The following is a 26,224-nucleotide window of genomic DNA, read 5'->3' as shown; positions in this document are numbered from 1 at the left end:
ATAGTAGATGAACTCAATGAAGCTCGAACGTTCTGGATTGAGACTATGGGACAGTCTCACTGGGGACTTTATCACTGCAACCCACTGTAACAATGAATTACCCCTCAACTTTCTAAGCTCCACTTGTGATGTTCTGCAAAGGGAAAATGATCTGGTGGTCCAGTTCAGTGGCTTCTTGCCCAGTCTTCCATTGCCAGCATTTATATTGGATCAAGAGGCAGGGCTTTTTCTGTGGAGCAGCATGACCTGGCTCTGAAAGCCTCAGCTAATCAGGGAGATATACATGCTCTTGTAATAGCCTGCTAGGGAGCCTACCCATTTCTCCAGGGTTAGCCTGCTCAGAAGGTTCCCAAAAATAAAAAAGGAGAGGACCTCAACATGATATTGTCAATTAACAGGGGTCTTTAATGGAACCGTAAATGGTCCCCTGTAAAAACCCTCCTTGGGAGTTCCTGAACTCTTTCTGCCTGTCACTTTTTTTTTTGCTGTTTATAAACTTGTTTGGGGTGGGCTAGTAAAGCTGTTGCCTTAATATGAATTTTAGAAGTTGGGGTATTGAATTACACTGGATGACAGCATTTCTCAAGAGCTTGAGAGATGTTGCCTTATCAAAAATGGGTGGGGCCCCTGATGATTTCACTGATGTCCCATATTATGTTTTTCAGCATCATCCTGAGGCATGCTGCTACTTTTGCTTTCTGGCATTGGTGCTCCTCTCTCTCTCTTTATTCTGGGAAAAGGAAGAGAGCATATGAAAAAAGGAGATGTTTCCAGCAAGGAACATTTGCTTATTGGAATATTCATTGTGGCTATTCTACAATTGTGTGAAGAGTATGTTCTCTCTCTCTCTCTCTCTCTCTCTCTCTCTCTCTGTCTGTGTGAGTGTATCCATCCTGAAATCATGGGTAAGGAGGCAATGAAGGCAAAAAGCAATTGGCAGTTCAAAATGGTGTTCAGACTGCTGAAGGTGCTGAAACATTTGCTACAGATGCCTCTTCTTCACTGAAAGCCAATGTACTTTAGGAGAAGGAATGACTATAAAGCCAACTGGCTGGTAGACACCAATATCTCTCTGCCATGAAGATCAGTCGAATCATTTCGCAAAGCTTTCAGAGCAATTGGCTTGGCCTCAATTTGGGCCAAGCATCCAAAACATTCCTTTCCATTATAACGTGTTCTCATCCTACCTGGTCATTGTTATTTACAGATAGGAGTCCCATGAACATAGCTTGGCCTGAAGAAGACTTTAATACAGTATTCTCTTCCCCACGTAGGTACAATTTTTTATCTATTTGAATTTACATTTATGAATTGCCTTTCCACAAACATATTCAGTGTGAATTACAGATTCAAAGGGCACACATTTTGTGTGTGCCTGTGTTATTCTCTAGCACCAACATAACAGTCAAGTTACAAATGGTGAGCTAGATAACACACTGGGGGTGGTAAATTCATTTTGGAAGAGCTATTGGCTGACATACTGGGGACTCCAATAAAGGGATGGTGCTTCTGCTCCATCCCACAGCTTATCATAGAATGATAAGCTGTAGGATGGCAACCTTAAGTTTCTTCAGAAATTGTTTCTTCTACTTATTCTGTAACATATTTTTTATGCATGTTTAGTGAGAAATCACTTCTGAATCAAACAGAATATACTGTTGTGCCAACATCACATTACAGTTTTATTCTAATAATTTCTTCTAATAGAATACTAGTTTTCTAGCACTGGAGTCTTTTTCCAGGGGCTAGCCAAAATTAAAGTATTAGTTTCTACATTTTCACAACCCTCCCTAGGCATTCTTCAAGACTACATGACAGTTTTTTCCAAGCTTGGTGCCTTCCAGATTTGGGGTCTTCAACTCTTAAAACCTCTACTGTGTATGATCATTGCTGAGAATTCTTGATTTGGAGCTCACACATATGGATGTATATCTGGGATGTGGAGGTTTCACCTGATGATGGGTGAGAGAAGAAAAGAAGTGGCTGGTGACTTATGAAAGAAAAAAAAAAAGAATTAGCTCTTTTGGTCCCTAACAACTTACAGGAATATTTTTGGGAGAGGACTTCCAGTGGGGAAATGGCAGACTGAGCAGCTGTGCCCGCGGGTTTAGTGGGTGTTGCTGACAATGCGGCAATTTTTTGAGGGCTCAGGCAGGTTTTCCTGAAGCCCAGAAATGTTCTCTGGATAAAGGAGAACACCTGGAATCATCCCATCTGTCGTCCAGACAGCTGCTTGCAGCCAGAAGGTCACAAACAGCATTTTGTGTTCAACTGGTAAGAGCCAGCTGGGAGGTGGGGCTGTCATAATTTTCCAAGCCACACTGTAGCCCTAAAGGGACACTAAGACCAGCCATCCCATTTCTAAATCACTAAGTTTATGGTTTTTTTTAAAGTATGCATAACCTAAGAGAGGTTTTCTACAGTGAAGAGAAGCTGGCTCTCTTGGTGCTTATCGGTATTTTTGGGATTGTTGTTGTTGTTGTTTATTCGTTTAGTCGCTTCCGACTCTTCGTGACTTCATGGACCAGCCCACGCCAGAGCTTCCTGTCGGTCGTCAACACCCCCAGCTCCCCCAGGGACGAGTCCGTCACCTCTAGAATATCATCCATCCACCTTGCCCTTGGTTGGCCCCTCTTCCTTTTGCCTTCCACTCTCCCTAGCATCAGCATCTTCTCCAGGGTGTCCTGTCTTCTCTTTATGTGGCCAAAGTATTTCAGTTTTGCCTTTAATATCATTCCCTCAAGTGAGCAGTCTGGCTTTATTTCCTGGAGGATGGACTGGTTGGATCTTCTTGCAGTCCAAGGCACTCTCAGAATTTTCCTCCAACACCACAGTTCAAAAGCATCGATCTTCCTTCGCTCAGCCTTCCTTATGGTCCAGCTCTCGCAGCCATATGTTACTACAGGGAACACCATTGCTTTAACTATGCGGGCCTTTGTTGTCAGTGTGATGTCTCTGCTCTTAACTATTTTATCGAGATTTGTCATTGCTCTTCTCCCAAGGATTAAGCGTCTTCTGATTTCCTGACTGCAGTCAGCATCTGCAGTAATCTTTGCACCTAGGAATACAAAGTCTTTCACTGCTTCTACATTTTCTCCCTCTATTTGCCAGTTATCAATCAAGCTGGTTGCCATAATCTTGGTTTTTTTGAGGTTTAGCTGCAAACCAGCTTTTGCACTTTCTTCTTTCACCTTCATCATAAGGCTCCTCAGTTCGTCTTCGCTTTCAGCCATCAAAGTGGTATCATCTGCATATCTGAGATTGTTAATGTTTCTTCCAGAGATTTTAACTCCAGCCTTGGATTCCTCAAGGCCAGCTTGTCGCATGATGTGTTCTGCATACAAGTTGAATAGGTAGGGTGAGAGTATACAGCCCTGCCGTACTCCTTTCCCAATCTTAAACCAGTCTGTTGTTCCGTGGTCTGTTCTTACTGTTGCTACTTGGTCGTTATACAGATTCTTCAGGAGGCATACAAGATGACTTGGTATCCCCATACCACTAAGAACGTGCCACAATTTGTTATGGTCCACACAGTCAAAGGCTTTAGAATAGTCAATAAAACAGAAATAGATGTTTTTCTGAAACTCCCTGGCTTTTTCCATTATCCAGCGGATATTGGCAATTTGGTCTCTAGTTCCTCTGCCTTTTCTAAACCCAGCTTGTACATCTGGCAATTCTCGCTCCATGAACTGCTGAAGTCTACCTTGCAGGATCTTGAGCATTACCTTACTGGCATGTGAAATGAGTGCCACTGTTCGATAGTTTGAACATTCTTTAGTGTTTCCCTTTTTTGGTATGGGGATATAAGTTGATTTTTTCCAGTCTGATGGCCATTCTTGTGTTTTCCAAATTTGCTGGCATATAGCATGCATTACCTTGACAGCATCATCTTGCAAGATTTTGAACAGTTCAGCTGGGATGCCGTCGTCTCCTGTTGCCTTGTTATTAGCAATGCTTCTTAAGGCCCACTCAACCTCACTCTTCAGGATGTCTGGCTCTAGCTCACCGACCACACTGTCAAAGCTATCCCCGATATTGTTATCCTTCCTATACAGGTCTTCTGTATATTCTTGCCACCTTTTCTTGATCTCTTCTTCTTCTGTTAGGTCCTTGCCATCTTTGTTTTTGATCATACCCATTTTTGCCTGGAATTTACCTCCAATGTTTCTAATTTTCTGGAAGAGGTCTCTTGTCCTTCCTATTCTATTGTCTTCTTCCACTTCCATGCATTGCTTGTTTAAAAATAATTCCTTATCTCTTCTGGCTAACCTCTGGAATTTTGCATTTAATTGGGCATATCTCCCCCTATCACTGTTGCCTTTTGCTTTCCTTCTTTCTTGGGCTACTTCTAGTGTCTCAGCAGCCAGCCATTTTGCCTTCTTGGTTTTCTCTTTCTTTGGGATGTATTTTGTTGCCGCCTCCTGAACAATGCTGCCAACTTCTGTCCAGAGTTCTTCCGGGACCCTATCTACTAAGTCCAGTCCCTTAAAGCGATTCTTCACCTCCACTGCATATTCCTTAGGAATCTTAGTGAGCTCATATCTAGCTGATCTGTGGGTCTTCCCTAATCTCTTTAGTCTGATCCTAAATTGTGCAAGAAGAAGTTCGTGATCTGAACTACAGTCAGCTCCAGGCCTTGTTTTTACCGACTGTACAGATGTCCGCCACCTTTGGCTGCAAAGGATGTAATCAATCTGATTTCGGTGTTGTCCATCTGGTGAAGTCCATGTATAAAGCCGTCTCTTAGGTTGTTGGAATTTTTGGGATTACTTTTTTAAAAAATTCTTTTTTAAGTTTTGGACCTCATTTTCCTTGCAAATATAAAGGAGTACTGAGAATAAACAATTGTCTTCCTGTTATTATTTTTGTACTAAATTTGAATATATTAGCAATTTCCTACACGTTGAATCAGTTGATTTGAACCTTCAGCTTTCTGCTTCTATTTTCCTATGGGAACTGTCTGCCTATCTCACTCTTGCTTGTGTAAATACATTCTGGAGTTTTTCCATACCTTCGACTTTCGCTGGTTAAGCTCCTAGGGGGCGCCATAATCTACTGCGTGAGACATAGAAGATTTTAAACAGGTTTTTTCTGACTTCTACCAAGATTTTAAATAGCCTTTTTCTGACTTCTATTAAGCTTTTATGCAAGCTGTTCAGGACATTGTGGAAAATATGAGGTCTAAAATGTGCCATCAGGTTGGCAATGTGGTAGGTGAAACTGAGGAATTCAACAGTGATAGAAATGTTTCTTCTAAGAGTGAGATCAGGATTTCTATTGAGATGCTGGATGAAGATTGGATAATGGAGCTGGAGCAATTGAAAGGAGACAGAGATCTGCAAACAGAAAGTGAAATTGAATTTCTGGTGGAATGCCATGAAAAAGAAGGGGTCATTATGTATGGGAGGTTTTTTGAAGAGAAGCTGGAATTTTTGAGGGGGCCAGTTGGGCTGTTTGATTTTTTTAAAGAGAAAAGCTCTGTGCACATTGTGGGTATATGCAAATGCTTTGGTTTATTCTGAAGTGGGATAAGGGTTAAAGAATGTTTATTTGGATTGCTTTAAGGGCTTGACTGATGCTATTTGCTTTTAAATATTTGGATTAAGATTATTAGGGTATAAAAATATTTATTTGGATGGTTTTAAGGATTTGATTTAAGGCTACTGTTTTGAATTGTTTTTGTTTTTTTGGGTTTATTAAGATGAAGATTATTAAAACTGTTGTAATATTAAGTATAATGGCAGACAAATTATGTGCTTTTTAGTTTGATTCTTATTATAGTAGACAGAAATGTATAGAACAGTAGTAGGAAGGGAATAATTAAATAAGTGTTATCTTTTGCAGGGGGGGAAGTTGTTTTTGGAGTCTATATGAATTTTTTTTCTTTATTTTAATATAAATGGGGGAGTAAAAACTATAAAAATCTGTACCTAGTGATTTTCATAATGTGCTAAAGTGGAATGATTTATAGAAATAATGTGGTTTTGGTTTAATATAGAGTACGAGATTGATTATGGAAATTGTCATGACCACTGATGGTGAGCAGGAGGGGCCCCTATCCAGGGGGGAAAACGCATGCGTATTAGCGAGGAATTGAGCAGTCATTCAAAGAGACACAGAACAGACCCACCTTGACTTTTGGGGTTTATCTGTATGTGTCATGAGCACTGATGGTGAGCAGGAGGGGGCCTCGATCCAGGGGGAAAACGCATGTGTAGTACTGAGGAGTTAAGCAGGCATTCAAAGAGACACAGATCAGACCCGCCTTGACTCTTGGGGTTTATCTGTCTGGGTTTTTCCCACGCTTCTTCAGTTTGTTAGGGTTTTCTGTCTAATGTAGCAGTAATAAACATTAGAGACCTACTCCTCGTCTCAGCATGATTTCTGACTGTTAGGACAGTATGGGTTTTCTCACGCTTCTTCAGTTTGTTAGGATTTTCTATCTAATGTAGCAGTAATAAAACACTAGAGACTATTCCTTGTCTCAGTGTGGTTCCTGCTTGTTAGGACAGAAATTTTTGTATATCCTTGCTGTTAAAAGTTGGAAGTCACATCTTTCTGTAATTTTGAAAAAAAAAAATTATCTTATGTTTTTACACTTTTTAAGTTCTTTTTTCTTTTTTTGTAGTTATTTCTTTTTTTTGTAGCTTTTATCCTTGTCTTGAAACTTAATAAAATTCTTTAAAAAAAAAGGAATACTCTTGGGAGAGAAAGGATGTCTGCCATGACATTTAACTCCCCAAATTTTACTGAATAGAAACTCTCCTAGGCAGAAGTCTTTCCCATCAACTAATGCTTGATCCTTTAAACACAGGAGAGAAAGTCGGTAAGAAAAATGGGTAGGAAGAAAAATATGTCCTTTCCCCTATTTCTCCTCTGAAACATTTTCTATCACCTCTCAAAAGCCCTAGTTAGGCCAAACAAGACCACAACTTCCTATTCTATTCTGGTTGGAATGGGAAAAAAAAGAAATGTTAGGACTAGGATTATGCTGTAACATCTTGCTGCAGATCCCACTTCATACATGCTTCTCTTAAATATTATTTGCCATCATAAAAAGTTTGGAATGGTCAGGTCCAGAAGTGGCAGAGAGAGGAAAAGCTTTTCAAATTCATCTTGCTCAGCTTGAAGTCAGTCATTGGCAAAATACATTAAATCAGATTAATATAATAGAAAAAAAAATTAATGTAACAGGACATTTGATCTGTGAGATAGTAAGTTTCACCTACCTTTAGGATATATGAAACTGGCTCACCAGTGATGTGACTTGACAAGTGTCCTTGCCTCTCAACCAAGGAAACAAGCAGCATGGACCATGAATGATGTCATAGTATATGGAGCATTGCATACACATGAATGAGACAATTTCCTTTTCAGATATATAGATTCTTGAATTGGCAAAGTTAAAATATTTTGCTAAATTGGGAGAGCACACTGAATGTCACAGGAGCAGCAATTGAGCTGGCTGAAATATGCTTTTCATCACCCAACTTCCTCTGTCCCCAGTACTGTATATTCTCAGCCATTAGAGGTGTTTTATCCTTTATACAGTGAACAGCTTTAAAGGGTATCTGCTGACATCAGTGAGAAATTTCATATTTGAAGAAGAGTGATGGATGTCTGTAAATATACGAGTGTATTGACTGATTCTGTACTCAAGTGAATTATTTCACTGTGGCTTCCAAATACTTGCCAACAGCAGCTTGTGAGAAGCAGATCTCTCTTCAAATATTATAGTATTCATCTTGAAGACTTATAGCTGACAGGCTAAAATTATGTCTGCCAAATACAGTGGTCCCAAGATCCATTTTGATCAGGTGACCTTGTGTAGCAACCCATCTATTTCAGCTGTGCTCAACATAGAGTAGTTGTGTTGACTTACCTTGTGGTGCCTCCTTTTTCTTCTGAACCTGAGTAGTTCTTTGTGCTGCCGGGACACAAAGTTAACAGCAGCATACTCCAAAAGAGCTGAAAACACAAACAGCAGGCACACAGCCATCCAGATGTCAATGGCTTTAACATAGGACACCTGAGGGAGAAAAGCATATGCAGTTTGTTAGTAGTGTGTAATTCAAATACTTTCTACCATGATCAACACAATACAGTATATTCCAAATTCTCCAGCTGGTATTATTCAAAATGTACCACTCTGCCATTGACAGAGTGACAAAGCATTGCCCTTTGATATGAACTCTCTACTGCCCTTTCCATATAATAACTAAGCTTCAGTATGGTTAGTTGAAATAGTCACCTGTTGGCTGGATTCACACAGATTGCTATGCCATAATATGGCATATTTGCTTTTGGCTTTGTATGTTCAGAAACCCATAGTAAACTCATAGTTAAAAATTCAAGCTCAGCATTATGTCTGAACACAGACACTGTATCTGTCATTAGATTCCAAGAATCTAATAGCATGTTCAAGACCAACAAATTTATGATTGCACAAGCTTTTGTGGTATAGAGTCTGATTCATTACACAGTGATCCACATTTACACAGTTGCTTCTCAACCTGCATGACTTTGTTTTGTTTTTGTTGCAAGTGGAAAAAAAATCCCCTCCTTTCCTCTGATGTTGCTCTTGTATCTAAGACTACATTCTGTATCTAAGACTAAATCTTGTTGGAGGAAAGTTCTGAATCACATCATATAATTACTGTTTGGAAGATTGTAAGCCCCTGTTGTATCCTCAGGTGGCAGCTCCTGGCTGACCCTGTCTTGCTTTCAAAGCTAAGCAGGGTTGGGTTGGATGGGAGAGCTTCAGGATATACCAGAGTTGTAGGCTAAACTGGAAAGTAAAAAAAAATCTTGGAAGATGTGAATGGCAAACCATTTCATATTGTTACCAAGAAAACTACATGGATGTATTCATGAAGTTACTAGGAGTTGCGCTTGACTTAGTTTATTTGTAAACCACTTTGGGGAAGAGATCAGGGTACTATTAGGTCAAAATATTTATAAACACATGATGTAAGTTGGCATCTAATGTGAAACTAAAAATTTTGATAGTACAGTAAGGGAGAGAGTTCTTATCAGAGTAACATTATAAGAGTCTCCTTAGGAGATGGTTGCAGAGTAGAAAGTGAACATAAATCTGTCACTTTCCAGAGTCAGTTCTGATTCCTCATCTGCTACCTCATCTATGAAAGAACCATACATTGCTTTGCCTCTCACCCAAGAAATCGTATTTATGAGAACTTGCCAGTGAACTCAGTTTAAGAAGAGAAAACTGGTATCATAACAGGTTTGATGAATATTAATAACATATTAATCCCTTCTAAACAACATGAATCATTAATGCAATTGTTCCAAAAGTGCAATAATTGGATTGTATAATACAGTTGAAATGGATATTCAAATATTTGAAAAAAATATTCCAATGTTCATAAAACAGAGTGATTGTATTTTCTAATTTCTCTTTTTCTGTATCTGCTGAAACATTTTTTTCTGCTTTTTCCACATAACCTGTATTTAGTAGTCTCAAGGGAGCATGGCTTCAACTACAGGGGTCTCATGAGCACATATGAGAACAAATAAACAAGCAACAAACAAATTGTTCTACATCTTCCTCACCCTTACGTTTTTTCTTCTTCTGTAGTTCTAATTCATACATACATTGCAGGCTTGGGGTGATGCAGAAAGCTAGGACATTTCTGCTATTTTCCTATTGGCATTTGTTCAAGTAAGGCTAAATGCCAATTATTAAGGGAACTGAAATAATTCAACTTCTGGTGAACTAAATACACATTTCAAAACTTAAAAAGAAAAGATATGCCCATATGCTAGGTTAGGGCAGGGGATTAGGAGCTCGATAGTAAATGCCCTGAAAGTATTATCTAATCATATTAGCAATATATGAAATTTTAAAAAAATCATGCAACTTGCCTATTAATCTTTTCTACTTTATTATTTATTTATTTATTTATTCAATTTCTATAGCCACCCATCTCAACAAGTGACTCTGGCAGTGGTTTTTCTAAAGTTCCCAACAGAGGTCTATCATATGCTCCCATTCCTTTGAACTGCTGATACCAATTTTCTGAACTACACCCCAACACAGAGAGTTCCACATTGGCTCTTTATGAGGATAATTTGTTACCTTGGGCAAGGATGCTCGAGAACCAGAACTCTGTGTAGTCATTGTGAGAACTGTAGTGATACCCAGACCGACTCGGGCAGGTGCAGCATCCATGTTGATCCAGAAAGAGATCCAGGAAAGTATTACAATCAGCAGGCTGGGTATATACATCTGGATCAAGTAGTAACCCATCTGTCTCTCCAGATGGAAACGGGCTTCTATGCAGGTAAATTTGCCTAGGAATTACAGGAATCTTCATTAAAAAGTGAATCTTAAGGGAGACCCACTATGGGCAAATTTCTTTCTTGGTAGGAGATAATCCCCTTTGTGATGATCATGTTTTTCTTAAGCCTGGGCATACATTCAGGGCTGTGCCACATACGACATTTCTGTGGGATCCATCTTAACATGCATTAGTTCTGGGAAAGTTTGTTCTTTAGTATTAGACAAGTTTTATTCTTAATTCTAAGTTCTTTTATTCTCAATAAAAGAATATTTTTCCAGAAGGTACCTGGAATAATATATATTTATATAACCAAGGTGAATAGACTGAGGGTGAGAAAACTGAACATCATAATCTAAGCATAATATAGGTCCAACATGTTTAAGAAACGAAACAGAAAAATCTAAACTCCCATAGAATTCACATAGAAAAAGGTAGCCTGTTCAGAAGAAAAACTAAGTCTTTGTAACATAGCAGCCTGCTGTAGTGATGCTCCCCTTGAGCTATTGCTAACTCTGTGGGAGATGGCTGGTTGAAAAGGCCAAATGAGAATCTTGCTCTCTTGATTATTTCCATAGAGAAATGCTTAATGTGCATCTGCCATCACTAACCTGTGTTGTAATGTTTTGTGCAATAGCGCAAGTCCTTTTCTTCCTTCAGGATGAACTGAGGTAGGGTTAATCCCTCAGCAATCTGCACCGCTCCTTTCTCTTGCCACTCAAATATCAGATCATTCATTGTATAACCAACTGTGGAGGCCAAAGCAGGGGGGGAAAAAAACCAGCATGGATTGGAACGTATGGTCACTGCAGATCAATGGATAACAAAATTAAGAGCAGAGGTACATACTAGTATAAAATGTTGTTTACTAAAATCACAGGCTATGGGTACTGTATACTGTGTACATAGGGCTGGTAAAGTCCACACTAAAACGGAAAAACTCAGCAACTACAGCTTGTTCTCTCCTCTGTTTACCCAATATACAGGAGTGTATAACATTTTCTAGGCCAAAGGAAACACTTAGTTTTTTAGTGACATGCCAGAGGCCACAGTTCAAAGAACTGTGGATGAGGCCAGGACAAAACCGAAATTGGTTTTGTTTAATGTTATAGCCATGCATCTAATAATTTTCTCATTCTGTCATATTACAACTTGATAATAACTTCTGGAGGTCTCAGAGGTTGTACTAAGGCTTTTGGGGGTCACACCTGCCCTCATCCCCCAGGTGTTGCACAGAAGACATAGTTGGTTCTGATGCTTCTACTCTTTCTCCTTCCTTGCAGTTTTTCTTTGGTAACTTAGCTGAAAATACGATGCAGCACGTGTGTGAGTATCCATACTTGCTCACATGTAGAGTGGCAACTTTTTAGAGGAGAAACTTCAAGACTCACAGCTCTCTAGTTGCATAATACACGTCTGGACATCCATAGGAAAGTTCTTTAGATCCATGGGGCAAGCCAGGGTCAGGGTGATTCTGTGAAGTGAAGAGAGAAGAGACTCAGTTCTAGACATTTCTAGCTGAGGAATAACAGGCCAGTGTCAATGTTACGTTGAGATATGTAGGTCAGTCTTAGGCCTAGTGAGAAAGGAAAATATACTAGTCTAGGTATTTATTTATTTAATTAATTTGTCCCCACCCCTCTCCTCCCAGTGGGGGACTCTGGGCGGTTTACAATAAACCGTATACTAGTCTGATACTGAAAATATGGCTTGGTTCCATTTCCTCTTCACTATCGTCATTTCTTATGACTGCTTCATTTTTATCTTCCCTTCCATAAATAAATACCTACCCAAGTAGAATGGCTAGGAAGAATCTAAGCTAGAATAGCTGAACGTGTATGAGAGTGGGCTCTCAGCTGCCAGATAATTAGAAAACAGTCACCATGTACTAACAAAAACCAGGGTTACCATGGCTGAAAAGGGGAAAAGTTGATTTTCTACCACAAGAGCACTATGCCCAATTCCTAGCTATGGCTTAACCTGTAGAAGGTTTGAAATATCTCTACAAACTGGTTAACCCAGCTCTGTGGAAGATGCTATAGGTCCCCAATCCTTCAAAAGGTGGGGGATATATGGCTGGGTTAACCAGGGCCGCAACTAGGAGGGGGCAACTGGGGCATCTACCCCAGGCGCTGTGCTGGTGGGGCGCCAGAATGAGTGCCGGGTGTGTGTGTGTGCCAAAATGGGTGTGGAGTCCATGTTTGCCCCGGGTGACACAGACCCTAGTTGCGGCCCTGGGATTAACATAAAATTTAGGAAGAACTACTGACACGTTGTCTGCTAAATCTTTCAATTTGTCCACATTTCAACTAACACAAGTCTTGCTTCACTGTATACTTTTCAGATAGCATTAATATGAGAACACATATTGATGTGTTCACTCTCACCTTTCTGAGTGAAACAAGAAATGGAAGGTCACCTTTGGTGGTAGTTGCTTTAATAGCTACCTCTTGTTAGTTGGAAAGCATTTCAAATGGCTGTATAAATTAAAGCTTTAAATTCCCAAAGCTCTGGGCTATGTGCTTTGGTGAATGCTATGCTGTCTGGTGTTTAATGTTTGAACTGAAGCTCTCTCTCTCTCTTTTTTTTTTTTGTCTGTATTACAATATTGTTTATTTTGTTCCTTGGCTCCAGCAGAACACTTGCAGCATGAGCCAGGAGTCCCAGTGGGAATGGCCCCTTTGCATTGTGGGATTGTACCTCCAGGCTTCAGCAATCTGGAGTGTGCAAACAGAACCCAAGTTCACAGAAAAGTGTCAGTCGGGTCTTCGCTGCACTTAACAAGGAAAGTACATGTTCTTAATTGCATTCTTTCAGGAAAGGACAAAGTCAGGTTTGGAGGTGGCTAGAATGGATTATTTCTAAATTAAAATGAGTTCACTTCCTGCAGTTCACATATCATAAATCTGAAATCCAATGACCCAGAAATTACTATGTTGAGAAACAGTGGTGGTGGGGGGAAGCCGGATCTATCTGGTTCTAATATGCGATTTGTCATTTCTTACTTAGAAATCTCCTGAATGCAAAGGAGAGTGAGCTCGAACATCTTTTAGACTTTAACGTGCCAGTGCAGGGAAGATCGATTTATGCATTCTCCAGCTGTGCTGCATCGTCAGAGAATTCCTTCAGTATGGGACAGAAATGGTCTTCGTCTGCCTTGCATGGTTGATTATTTCAGTAGTGTAATTTACTGAAGTGTCAGCTTATAAAGCAACAGGACATACTTGTAATTTTGTAATTCTAAAGACCTAATTAATCTATACTTGCTGAGTGTGAATATGGCTACAAATCTCTACATACATACTTAGGTAAATATCATTGAACCTAATAGTCCTTTTCTTTCTAAGTAGATATGCATGTGGCTGTGGGTTTGTTATAAATGTAAGAAGTACGTCGCAGGATCAGACCAATGCTGGTTCCAGAGCTGATTTATTTATAAAACTTCCTGCTGGTACAGGAAGGAGGGAGGGGTCTTCAGTGTACAACTGTATCCAAGTCTGCCTACGTTTTAATACATATCCACAACTTTGTTGCATTGATGCGACAAATAAGAGCACTTAATTATACTGAACAATGACTGAGAAAAGTTTTGGAGCTGAGTGGTACATTGGCTAAATGGGATTCCTCTTTTATAAAGGAAGTAAAGAAAAATGCATTTTCAGTTTGCTTATAAGCAGATACTCTAAGCTAGTTAAATCTTGATAACCTGATTATAATAAATTATAATTATCTTACATTATTCTATCCCTTTGCAATATACTTCAAAATAAATGCATTCAATCTTTGCTTCAGAAATAAAAGTTGGCTAGTTTTTGAAGGTACATAAGGGACCATGAGCATCAAGCTTGATTCCATATCTTATTTAGGACAGGATAAACTATTCTTCTTATTTAGAAAAGGAAACTGATACCTGATACTGTATAGGACATTGCCATTTTTGGAGATCCGCAGGAGTTTATTATCTGTTGTAATCTCATGAAAGTGAGCCCCTTTCTCATTAGCAAAGAACAGATCTGGTTTCCAGATGGAATCCAACATGGATGGGTCCAAATCTAGGGCATCATCTGGATATTCATTGTATGCCAGCCTGGGATCATTCCACTGCTGCCGTAAGAAAATATTCACTCTGTAATCCTGCATTAAAGAAAGAAAAGCAAAAGGACTGGTGAATGCCCAAAGAAAGTTGCATGAAAAAACTGTAATCCACAAAGCTCAGTGCAGCATGAAGGATAGCGAAAGACTGCTTAGGGTGAATGAACAACCCCCCACATATTAGGTCTTCACTACCACCAGGCTCCTGCTTTTCTTCTGTGAGTTTCCCTGCTGGTGATATTTCACAGCGGACTGTATTTATTTTTAACTCTGTAGCCAGGAGGTTTAGCACAGGGCAAACAGCTATAGTCCACAGCACCTGCTTCATGTGGAAATATTCAGGCCGTTCTATGGCAAGCCAGTTCTGTGGTGCATCCAAGCGAAGAAAACATTATTCAGACTCATGTACTGATCAAACATCCTCTTTCAGGATGCATCATTGTGCTAATGATAATGTGTTAAAGATGCATAATGGTGCTAGAAAGGACTATTTCATGCAACCCTTAAGTGTAACAGACCTTAAGTACAATAATTTCTAAAGATTTCTTTGAAGTGTGCAACTTTAAATTCACTATATAATTTTACATCTTCACAACACCTTTATGAAATAGTTGCCATTAATCCTATCTTTTCTATGGGATGGACTTTCTACAATCAAGAAAAGGATAAGACACTGAAGAGGGAAATGACTGACTTGCAGAAAGAATTAGCTGCTTGGCCAAAACCTCTCTGAGCAAAGACTAGCATGGACAAGCACTGATCTGTCCCATGCTGAGAAAGTTAAATTCTTCTCCTCCCAACCAGAAGTCCCTTTCTCCCTACAGAAATTCCTCTGCTCTGCCTGCAGTGAACAAAGCTTTCCCAGAGAAAGTGAAGTTGAAAATTCTGACCTCCCTAAGTTTTATCAAAATTTAACTGGGGTATACTTTTTGGCTTCAGCAAAGGATCGTTACCTTGTCATGGTGCTGGAGCTTGAGCACCTCAGTGATGACATGAGCTAAACTGTGAAGGGCCACCCAAGACGGGAAGGTCATGACAGAGAGGTCAGACTAAAGGCGATCCCTGGGGAAGGTAATGGCAACCCACCCCAGTATTCTTGCCGTGAAAACTAAATGGATCAGTACAACCAGAGATATGTCGGTATACCATCGGAAGATGAGACCCCCAGGTCGGAAGATGGTCAAAATGCTACTGGGGAGGAACAGAGGATGAGCTCAACTAGCCCCAGACGTGATGGCGCAGCTAGCTCAAAGCCAAAAGGATGGCTAGTGGCCGACGGTGCTGGTGGTGAACGGCGAATCCGATGTTCTAAGGATCAACACACCATTGGAACCTGGAATGTAAGATCTATGAGCCAGGGCAAACTGGATGTGGTTATTGGTGAGATGTCAAGATTAAAGATAGACATTCTAGGCGTCAGTGAACTGAAATGGACTGGAATGGGCCACTTCACATCAAATGACCACCAAATCTACTACTGTGGACAAGAGGACCACAGAAGAAATGGAGTAGCCTTCCTAATTAATAGTAAAGTGGATAAAGCAGTGCTCGGATACAATCCAAAAAACGATAGAATGATCTCAATTCGAATTCAGGGCAAGCCATCTAACATCACAGTGATCCAAATATACGCCCCAACCACAGATGCTGAAGAAGCTGAAGTAGAGCAGTTCTATGAGGATCTGCAGCACCTACTGGATGACATGCCTAAAAGAGATGTTATTTTCATCACGGGAGACTGGAATGCTAAGGTGGGCAGTCAAATGACACCTGGAATTACAGGTAAGCATGGCCTGGGAAAACAAAACAAAGCAGGACATAGGCTGATAGAATTTTGCCAAGACAACTCGATGTGCATAACAAACACTCTCTTCCAGCAACCTAAGATACAGCTTTATACATGGACTTCACCAGATGGACAACACCGAAACCAGATTGACTACATCCTTTGCAGCCAAAGGTGGCAGACATCTATACAGTCGGTAAAAACAAGACCTGGAGCTGACTGTAGTTCAGATCACAAACTTCTTCTTGCACAATTTAGGATCAGACTAAAGAGATTAGGGAAGACCCACAGATCAGCTAGATATGAGTTCACTAATATTCCTAAGGAATATGCAGTGGAGGTGAAGAATAGATTTAAGGGACTGGACTTAGTAGATAGGGTCCCAGAAGAACTATGGGCAGAAGTCCGCAACATTGTTCAGGAGGCGGCAACAAAATACATCCCAAAGAAAGAGAAAACCAAGAAGGCAAAGTGGCTGTCTGCTGAGACACTAGAAGTAGCCCAAGAAAGAAGGAAAGCAAAAGGCAACAGTGATAGGGGGAGATATGCCCAATTAAACGCAAAATTCCAGAGGTTAGCCAGAAGAGATAAGGAATTATTTTTAAACAAGCAATGCGCAGAAGAGGAAGAAGACAATAGAATAGGAAGGACAAGAGACCTCTTCCAGAAAATTAGAAACATCAGAGGTAAATTCCAGGCAAAAATGGGTATGATCAAAAACAAATGGCAAGGACCTAACAGAAGAAGAAGAGATCAAGAAAAGGTGGCAAGAATATACAGAAGACCTGTATAGGAAGGATAACAGTATCGGGGATAGCTTTGACGGTGTGGTCAGTGAGCTAGAGCCAGACATCCTGAAGAGTGAGGTTGAATGGGCCTTAAGAAGCATTTCTAATAACAAGGCAGCAGGAGACGATGGCATCCCAGCTGAACTGTTCAAAATCTTGCAAGATGATGCTGTCAAGGTAATGCATGCTATATGCCAGCAAATTTGGAAAACACAAGAATGGCCATCAGACTGGAAAAAATCAACTTATATCCCCATACCAAAAAAGGGAAACACGAAAGAATGTTCAAACTATCGAACAGTGGCACTCATTTCACATGCCAGTAAGGTAATGTTCAAGATCCTGCAAGGTAGACTTCAGCAATTCATGGAGCGAGAATTGCCAGATGCACAAGCTGGGTTTAGAAAAGGCAGAGGAACTAGGGACCAAATTGCCAATATCCTCTGGATAATGGAAAAAGCCAGGGAGTTTCAGAAAAACATCTATTTCTGTTTTATTGACTATTCTAAAGCCTTTGACTGTGTGGACCATAACAAATTGTGGCAAGTTCTTAGCGGTATGGGGATACCAAGTCATCTTGTATGCCTCCTGAAGAATCTGTATAACGACCAAGTAGCAACAGTAAGAACAGACCACGGAACAACGGACTGGTTTAAGATTGGGAAAGGAGTACGGCAGGGCTGTATACTCTCACCCTACCTATTCAACTTGTATGCAGAACACATCATGCGACAAGCTGGGCTTGAGGAATCCAAGGCTGGAGTTAAAATCTCTGGAAGAAACATTAACAATCTCAGATATGCAGATGATATCATTTTGATGGCTGAAAGTGAAGAGGAACTGAGGAGCCTTATGATGAAGGTGAAAGAAGAAAGTGCAAAAGCTGGCTTGCAGCTAAACCTCAAAAAAACCAAGATTATGGCAACCAGCTTGATTGATAACTGGCAAATAGAGGGAGAAAATGTAGAAGCAGTGAAAGGCTTTGTATTTCTAGGTGCGAAGATTACTGCAGATGCTGACTGCAGTCAGGAAATCAGAAGACACTTAATCCTTGGGAGAAGAGCAATGACAAATCTCGATAAAATAGTTAAGAGCAGAGACATCACACTGACAACAAAGGTCCGCATAGTTAAAGCAATGGTGTTCCCTGTAGTAACATATGGCTGCGAGAGCTGGACCATAAGGAAGGCTGAGAGAAGGAAGATCAATGCTTTTGAACTGTGGTGTTGGAGGCAAATTCTGAGAGTGCCTTGGACTGCCAGAAGATCAAACCAGTCCATCCTCCAGGAAATAAAGCCAGACTGCTCACTTGAGGGAATGATATTCAAGGCAAAACTGAAATACTTTGGTCACACAATGAGAAGACAGGACACCCTGGAGAAGATGCTGATGCTAGGGAGAGTGGAGGGCAAAAGGAAGAGGGGCCGACCAAGGGCAAGGTGGATGGATGATATTCTAGAGGTGATGGACTCGTCCCTGGGGGAGCTGGGGGTGTTGACGACCGACAGGAAGCTCTGGCGTGGGCTGGTCCATGAAGTCACGAAGAGTCAGAAGCGACTAAACGAATAAACAACAACAACAACACTTTTTGACTGTTGACATTCATCTGGGAGTTTTGGCAATTCTATATCAGGCTGCTGCTGATCCTGACTATTTGAATGAATTCTCATTCTTGTTTGCACTTCTCCCTATGAATCCCATCTGGTGCAATACAGGACAATTCAATTCAGAGACACTGATTTGGCCAATACTATCAACTACTCACTGTTACTAATAATTTTAGACATGACCCCTGTTTGGAAGAAGACAAGCCCACAGCATTAACTTTTGGGAAGCTGCCTACTATAGATAAACTATTTACTCTAATTAGCTATGGCTCATTGTGTTTCAGAACAGATCTTTTCCAGTTTTTAAAAATGAGAGATAACAACAACAACAACAACAACAACAAGTAGAGGTATCAAAAACGTAATGGAGGAAATTATTAAATCAAAACCTATGCTTTGGCCCTAAATCACTTCCCCTTTCTGAAGATGTATGAGCAGGAGCTTTAAGCTACGTGGAGCTTCCAAATTCAGAGGTAGTATGTGACTGAATTTCAGGTGCTGGGAGGAAAAAGGTGTGTGGGGGGGTATCATGTTCTCAAAAGCATTTGGGTGGTCAGTGTGTGGAACATTCTGTTACATTTGATAGAAGCATTTAGACTCAGCCTGTCATAGCTTCTGTGGATGAGCCTCTGTCCAAGGTTAAAACAAAATGAGGACTCTGATGATCAGAAGTATGCTAGGAAGACCAGAGCCTTCCTGTGTGGTGTCTGGCAGTTGAATCTGATCCATGGAAGCACAAGAGAACTTGTAAGGAAAGATCCTTTAGGAATAGCAAGTCTAGCCAGGAGTCAGGTCTTGCCCCATAATGTTAGTTCCAAATTAGCACTAGGGGAGTTTGGCTGGAGGTTCTGATAACACAGACAGAAAAGACCTGGGTACAAATTGTGAATGCTTTGGTATATTACTGCTCACAAATTGTTACTCAGTTCTTTTTCTAGACTTGATTTGTGGCTGGCTCTTGGAAGACTATATTTTTTGTTTGTTGGCTGAGATTAATCACCAGCAGCATAGCTTCCTGCATTGTTGCTTACTCATGCTGCTTACCCTGGTTGTCAAATGAACAGCTACTATGGTTATCTATGTACCTGTGCCTCCTATCTGCCTCTGCCTCTCTGTTTGCCACTATAATCTAGATCTGAGCCTGATTTAGCTGTGTAAAGTAACAAATAGAGAGTTGTGGCACATTTGGATGACATAAGAATCATAACTTCTGCTTAGTCACAAAGATGCCTGATCGCCCCATCTGGTCCTGCCCTTTGTTCCATGGCATGGCCTCTCCAATGGCTGCTGTTGGCTTGTTTAAGATGCAGCTAGAGAACTCACTAGTTTATGGGGTTCTTCCATCCAGCTGCAAAACCAGACAGTGCTACAAATTTTATAGGCTTGTTCCATAATTTAATTGGAGCTTGCCTCACCTGCTCCACTGAGATTGATGTCTGCTTCATAATCTCATGTCTTTACAACTCCCTTGAGCATCTCCAAGCCAGGTGAAGCCATCCTCTTTTTTCCTGGACAATAGGTGGCATCTTTGGCTTCCTTTGTCTGGCCAGGAACTCCCCTCTGCCATCTGTCCCTTTCCTCCTCAGCCTCAGAGGAGAAAAGAAGCAGGTGGCATTTAATAAACAAAAGAGGCAATAAAATCTCACAGTCCCTTCCTTCGTTTGCATTTTCGATGGGCCTGAGGAATGCCAGATCGTAAACCAATTTCACTGCCCTTGACCCAATTAATTGTTAGGATTAGGATTTATGTTTTTTATTTAGTGCATCTCTTATTTGAGAGGACTGAGACAGTGAGTCAGAAGCTGATAATAAAGGAAAGGTGTGGACAGAAACAATGATATGTGTGCTCATTGCTAACTAATATAGAACCTGCTGATTCTTTTCTTTGTCTTTGTGTAAGTCAATGGTCCTTAGAATTACTGCCTATTTGGGGAACATTTAACCTTAGTTTGTGGAGTACTAAATCAGATTGGGAAAGGGAACTTGAGACTGCTTAAGAAAAGGGTTCTCTAAGGCAGGCTTGGCAATGTATCTATACCCTGAAAACAGGGAACAAGATGATAATGGGGTGGTGAGCATGAGAACACGCTCCAGATATTTTCAGAATTAGTTTGCTTATCATTTGGCTGTTATCAAGGCTTTAGTAATTGCAATAGCAAGAGATACAGTACTGAACAAAGATGCTTCTAATGCAAACTAAGCTATGAAATTTTCCCTTCAGATTAAGCTCAGAAGCGAAATACCTGTACAAATACACAATATAAAACTATCATATATTTTAAAAAGAACTGAGCCTTTTAAAGAAATGTCCATAGGGGTAGGTCTATATTAATATGGAAGGCATTATGCAAAGGTTCTTATTTCTGGGATGTATGTTTAAACTCAGTGTGCAAATAATTTTATATTTTGTATACATCTGGCATTTCTGATAGAAGTTCAGAGTCCTCATTTCACTCTGAACAATTCTGCAGTCCTAATGGCATGGCCTAACTTCTTCCTACTGATGACTCCCCTCCTCCAGCTGAACTTGAAAATACAGGCATGAACAAAATTGTACTCCTTGCTACTTATAAGGAGGGCCACGCTCCTTCCCATGTTCTGGTTAATTAGCCATTTCTTCTTCCTGAAGGTATGATGTCTGAAAATGGTTCAGTTGCTGAAGGCAGCCAATAATGGGATCAGCCTTGTGTGCAACTAATCAGTCACACAAGTTAGAAGTCAAGAAAGAAAGATGTGGGTAAAAAACTGGAAGGATTTGGAAAATAAAAGGGTCCTGAATCTCTGCAGACAACAGCTACCTGAACAAATCAAATAAATGGAAACAACCCCCCCCTTTTTTTTTTCTGTTCATGAATATCAGTGATGGCTGCAGTCAGTGAAAATCAATGTAATTCATCTAATGGGCTGAAAGCAAAATACTGTTTTGCTTAATTAACTGCAAATGCTAAGATCTGGCAGGTTAGCCTCGTTCTTGTGCTGATTTCATGTGCAACATGAAATAAATGCATACAGGAACAATGATGCCAGGGGAACCTGGACACAGGGCTCTTCCTTCTGGCCAAATTAAAGTGCTATCCACCAGTCCTTGAACCAGCAGAAAACTACAAGTACAAAATTTGCCATTCCCACTGATGATCTCTATGCATTCTCAGGCGCAATGCTGACAAATGGTGCTGGCCTAATTTACAGCATACAAGGCATACCAAAGACAAAGACTGGTGGATTCCCTTAGTTTTGTTTTCCTCCCTTCTTGCCAAATATCAACAGCTGGTGGGAAAAGATTCACCAATTACTTTTCTTAAAGTGGAATGGGCTGGGGAAGTGAATTTTGACAGGTGGCTAGACTGGTTGGTTTGGCCATTTATTCAGATTTGCTGTGGAGAGTCCAAAGGGTTTTTGCCTCAGGGCAGCTGAGGCATGATCTGGTTCTGGAGGACATTGCAGTCCTCTTGCACTTATGATGTTACCTAGTTGGATAATGAAACATCTGCAAGCAAACAACCAAGATCAGAGGGCAAGGGCTCCACAGTTCAACCGGGAGTTACAGACATTCTCTTCTATTGGATAGACAAAATGGTGGGTGAACTGCATTTGCTTGTATCCATGGAAAAAGTTGTGTTGGGATATGGGAGAAACAACATCTTTCTGACCAAAATAGCTAAAGACTACTTAGGCTCCTTCAGGAATGGGCTGTGAATCAGATGAAGGTAACATCATGATTGAAAAAAAATATGTTGCTGTGCTTGTACCAGAATTGGATGTAGTAAATGAGGAATGGCTCATATTATTGTCTTGCATGCTGAAATAACACAAGAATGGGTTGGTTGCTTGGAGAGTTCAGTCTAAATGGAAGTTTGAGCATACTGCTTAAGGGTGAGGAGTTAAGGAATCCAGAAGAAAGAATTTAATGGGACATAGCCAATAACATTTTTTTTTCATGCAACTGTGAAATTGGGTTGTGCTTACATTTCTTTTAACCATTAAGAGTCCTTTAACAACAGTCATGCAAAGCACATGTAGAATATAAAGCTATAAGGAAAGTTGCTTCCAAACTTTGGGACATGCAGTTTTCTTGGCAAATATATCCAAATAATTTGCCATAGTCTTCTTCAGGGTTATTTTTTCAATTTTCCAATCTAGTCTACAGCCTTAGGATTTCTAGGTCGTTATCCATCTGAATACTACTTGGCTTCTTCAGAATCAGCCAAGGCTGACTATATGCTACCAGCTGCTGTGAGAAAGCCCAAATGCAATTTATAAGATGGAGATAGATTGATGATATATAGACAGACAGACATAAGTCCTAGGTACACTGAATGGCAAATAAGAGAATTTTCTTTGGAGATGAGAGCTAAACAATGCAAACAGGCTGTGGGAAATCCATTTTAATATGCAGCCCTGATTGATTCCCATATAAGCAGTAGAAAATGGAGGAGAAATTGACTAGAATTCTACCTATTCTCTTCTATTCAGCAGAGGACCAGTCGGCCTGCAAGGTGCTAGGGTGCCTGGCCATTTTTCAAGCAATTGGCTGAAAATGGAATGGCTCATAGGAGGCAGAACAGGCAAGAGTTCTTACCCATAGGTGGCTAGACAGCCCAGATACTCAGACATTGCAAAAGAAAAGACAAACTTTGATCCTGTTTCAAATAAACTGATGAAGAGCCAGGAAAAAAGACAACTCAGATCTTGAAATGATCTGATCAGCCAGTTTCAGTGCCAAATCTAAACTGGTCCAAAATCATACTCTGGCAGTTCCCAGAGGCTCAGTGTCTCCTCAATTCAGCTGAAAACTGTCATTTTCACTTTAGACCTATCCTGCAGCATGAAAAAGTCAAGGCTAGATGGGCACAGCTGAAGCAGATACTCCCATCTCTTTTATATCCTTCAGCACAATCATGAAGAAGACTTACTGTATGTCTATGCTGAATATTGTTGTGCCTTAGAGTGTGAAAAGTAGCGCATGGGTGGCAGAGAGATACGTTCCAAATCACTTCTTCACACATTGGGTGCCTGTTTGTATTTTATATTTTATAAAAGTGATGCTACGATGATTTGTGCTCTCCCACAAACATAGGTTTTTAAAAAAAAAAAAACTACTCAAAGCAAGCTACCAAAAACTGAGGTTTGGGATTCTGTAAGGTGGCAGGGTTTTAGTTTGCTGCTGCTTATCTTTCAAGAGTTCTGTTTGCTTCGGCTATCCGATGGGACGTACCTCCACTTAACTCAACCTATGTATTTGCAGCTGTAGTAGAAAGTAGCAATAATTTCCCAGGCATTGCAAAGAAAATGTCAAGAAGCCTTCACGGGAGACCAAATCAAGGTAAGGATTCTGCCCTTAAACTTTCTTATTATTCTAGAAAGTTGGACTATTACATTTTTAATATTTCCTGTTTACCAAAACACTTTATTTGATTGTGAAATAATATGACTCCTAACCATTACTTTCAGTGAATTCTCATCCAGGTTCTACTTTCTTGAGTTCTCCCAGTGACCCTTTTTAGCAGCAGCAGTTGTACTGCAGTTGCCTAAAGAGTAATATTATGGACGACTTCAATCTATTTAAAGAAAAGTTACCCATAATATATCTGTAGATCACAAAGTCATCCATAATATTTATAGATCACATAAGGGCATTAGAGAATGAGGATCCCAAATGTCAATACATGGTCATTAAAAGTTACTTTTAAAGGTCTTTTAATTACTTCAGACTGAATATTACTAACTTTATGTGATCCCCATCTCTTTACATGATGAATGTATTAACATCTTTTTCAGCCTGACTTTCTGCTGCTCAACTTTAGAATGATAAAGATTTGCAACAACAGCAATAGTAGAGACACAGTAGGATTCCAGTGGTGAAAGTTTGGAATACTTTGGTAACGTAAAAAACAATGATCACTCAAGCTGAGCTCAGTACTTAGCGATTGCATCTTTGACATTGCCTTCTTCTGGGAGTTTTTGTTAGAACTTCCCAGTCCAGCCTACAGCCTTGAGATTCCCCATGGTCTCCTATCCAAGTACTATTTATTTATTTTTTATTTATTAGTCAAATTTATATAACTGCCCATCTCACAAGAAGTGACTCCGGGCAGCGTACAATAATAAAATAAAAACAATCCATATATAAAAACAAGCAATTAAAAATATAAAAAGTCAACATTAAAAAATAGAGGTTAATTAACACTAGAATATATACAAACCCCAGGCAGAGAGAGAATGGGTAGATCCACCTAATAGTGGAGCCACACACCAACATGGCTCTCCTCCTACAATGCCTAAAGAGGAGGTCTGTAAAGTCAAGATTGTGTGCTTGCTGGTTGATGAGTAGCACACAAATAGCAAATAGCAATAAGGCAAGCAAGGTAGAACTTGGATAGTGCTGGACTGCAGGGAGGCTGGACCTATTAGACTAGTCCGCCCCCAGCGACTGATGGACCCAGATGGGTTTCAGGGGGAGCTGCAGGTTGTTCCTGTTGGTCTGCTGTATGGTCTCTCTGAAGCCTTGGTTGCCACTTGGAACAAGAGAGTGGCTGAGGTGTTGGATCAGATCATCCCCGTGCAACCTCTCCTCTCTCAGGGATCCTGTTACTCACTATGGTTTATGGAAGAATTGAGGGACATGAAATGAGACAAGAGACATCTAGCATTGCTGGCACAACTAAGGATGATCTCGACCAAACATGGGTTGGAGCCACTATTAAGGCTTACCTTGTGGCAGTAAGGGTGGCAAAGTGGCAATACTTCTCTGCCCTTATTGCATCTGCAGACTGCCACCCCACAGCCCTGTTTTGGGTGACACGAGCCCTTTTGGGTAAAGGGGGCCTGGGGAACCTTTTGCAGGAGTTTGTGGAGGAATTTGCTCAGCATCTGTTGGACAAAATCGCTTGGATTTGCTTGCAGTTACCCAGTTATTTGGGAATGGTTTGAACTTGTTGGACCTGAGGAAGTAGACAGTGTCCTTAGGACTGTGCGCTCAGTTGCCTTCAGCTTCCACTCAAATCACTAGGTGGTGGTTAATTGCCTTTTACCAGTGACAAATATCTAAATTGATTAGTCAGGCATCCAAAGACAATAAAGCTACCCTTAATAATATATGAAGGGTTTTTTCCATACTTGTCTGGCTTTGGTGCCATGCATTGGGTGGTAATAATAACAAATAGTAATAGTAATAAGAATGCCCATGATTCCTAATCTCATAGTTAGAACCCAAATCATCAGAAAATATGCAGTCTAAAGACTGATATTTGTTGATGAATAGATAATAACAGAAGATGGGGTGGGGGAGTGGCAGAATAGTATTGACAAGCACTTTTGTCCTAACCTGAGCAAAAAACCATGCTCAGACAAGGAATTAGTCTCTAGTGTTTATTAACTGCTCTAGTAGACAAAAATCCTACCAAACTGAAGGAGCGTGGGAAACCCAGACAGATAAACCCCAAAACTCAAGGTGTGTTTGCTCTGAGTTTCTTTGAAGGACAGTTCAAAGCCTCTAAACTACACATGCATTTTCCCCCCTGGATAGGGGCCCCCTCCTGCTCACCATCCGTACTCATGACAACTTAGCTGTATTTTCCAAAGCATAGCTATGGTTGACTTAGTAGTTGAGATTCACTTCATTGCAGTAGGTATGGGCCACCATTTGGGTTG

The 26,224-nt window shown here is 40.4% G+C and overlaps 1 protein-coding gene across 1 annotated transcript in view; it reads right to left on the bottom strand.

The window, feature by feature from the left end:
* GLRA1 (glycine receptor alpha 1) overlaps window positions 1-26,224 on the bottom strand; it is a 75,183-nt gene that overhangs the window by 4,145 nt on the left and 44,814 nt on the right. The window contains exons 5-9 of the mRNA XM_063292872.1: window positions 14,212-14,435; window positions 11,693-11,775; window positions 10,913-11,050; window positions 10,100-10,314; window positions 7,883-8,029 (exon numbers count right to left, since the gene is read on the bottom strand). Of these exons, the coding sequence (XP_063148942.1) occupies window positions 7,883-8,029; window positions 10,100-10,314; window positions 10,913-11,050; window positions 11,693-11,775; window positions 14,212-14,435 (807 nt within the window). The remainder of the gene's footprint in view (window positions 1-7,882; window positions 8,030-10,099; window positions 10,315-10,912; window positions 11,051-11,692; window positions 11,776-14,211; window positions 14,436-26,224) is intronic.

The sequence above is a fragment of the Candoia aspera genome, chromosome 2 (genome assembly GCF_035149785.1).
Source record: "Candoia aspera isolate rCanAsp1 chromosome 2, rCanAsp1.hap2, whole genome shotgun sequence".
In the NCBI taxonomy this organism is placed as follows: domain Eukaryota; kingdom Metazoa; phylum Chordata; class Lepidosauria; order Squamata; family Boidae; genus Candoia; species Candoia aspera.
The sequence above is the reverse complement of the archived record's forward strand: the minus strand, read 5'-3'. Positions and strand labels throughout refer to the sequence as shown.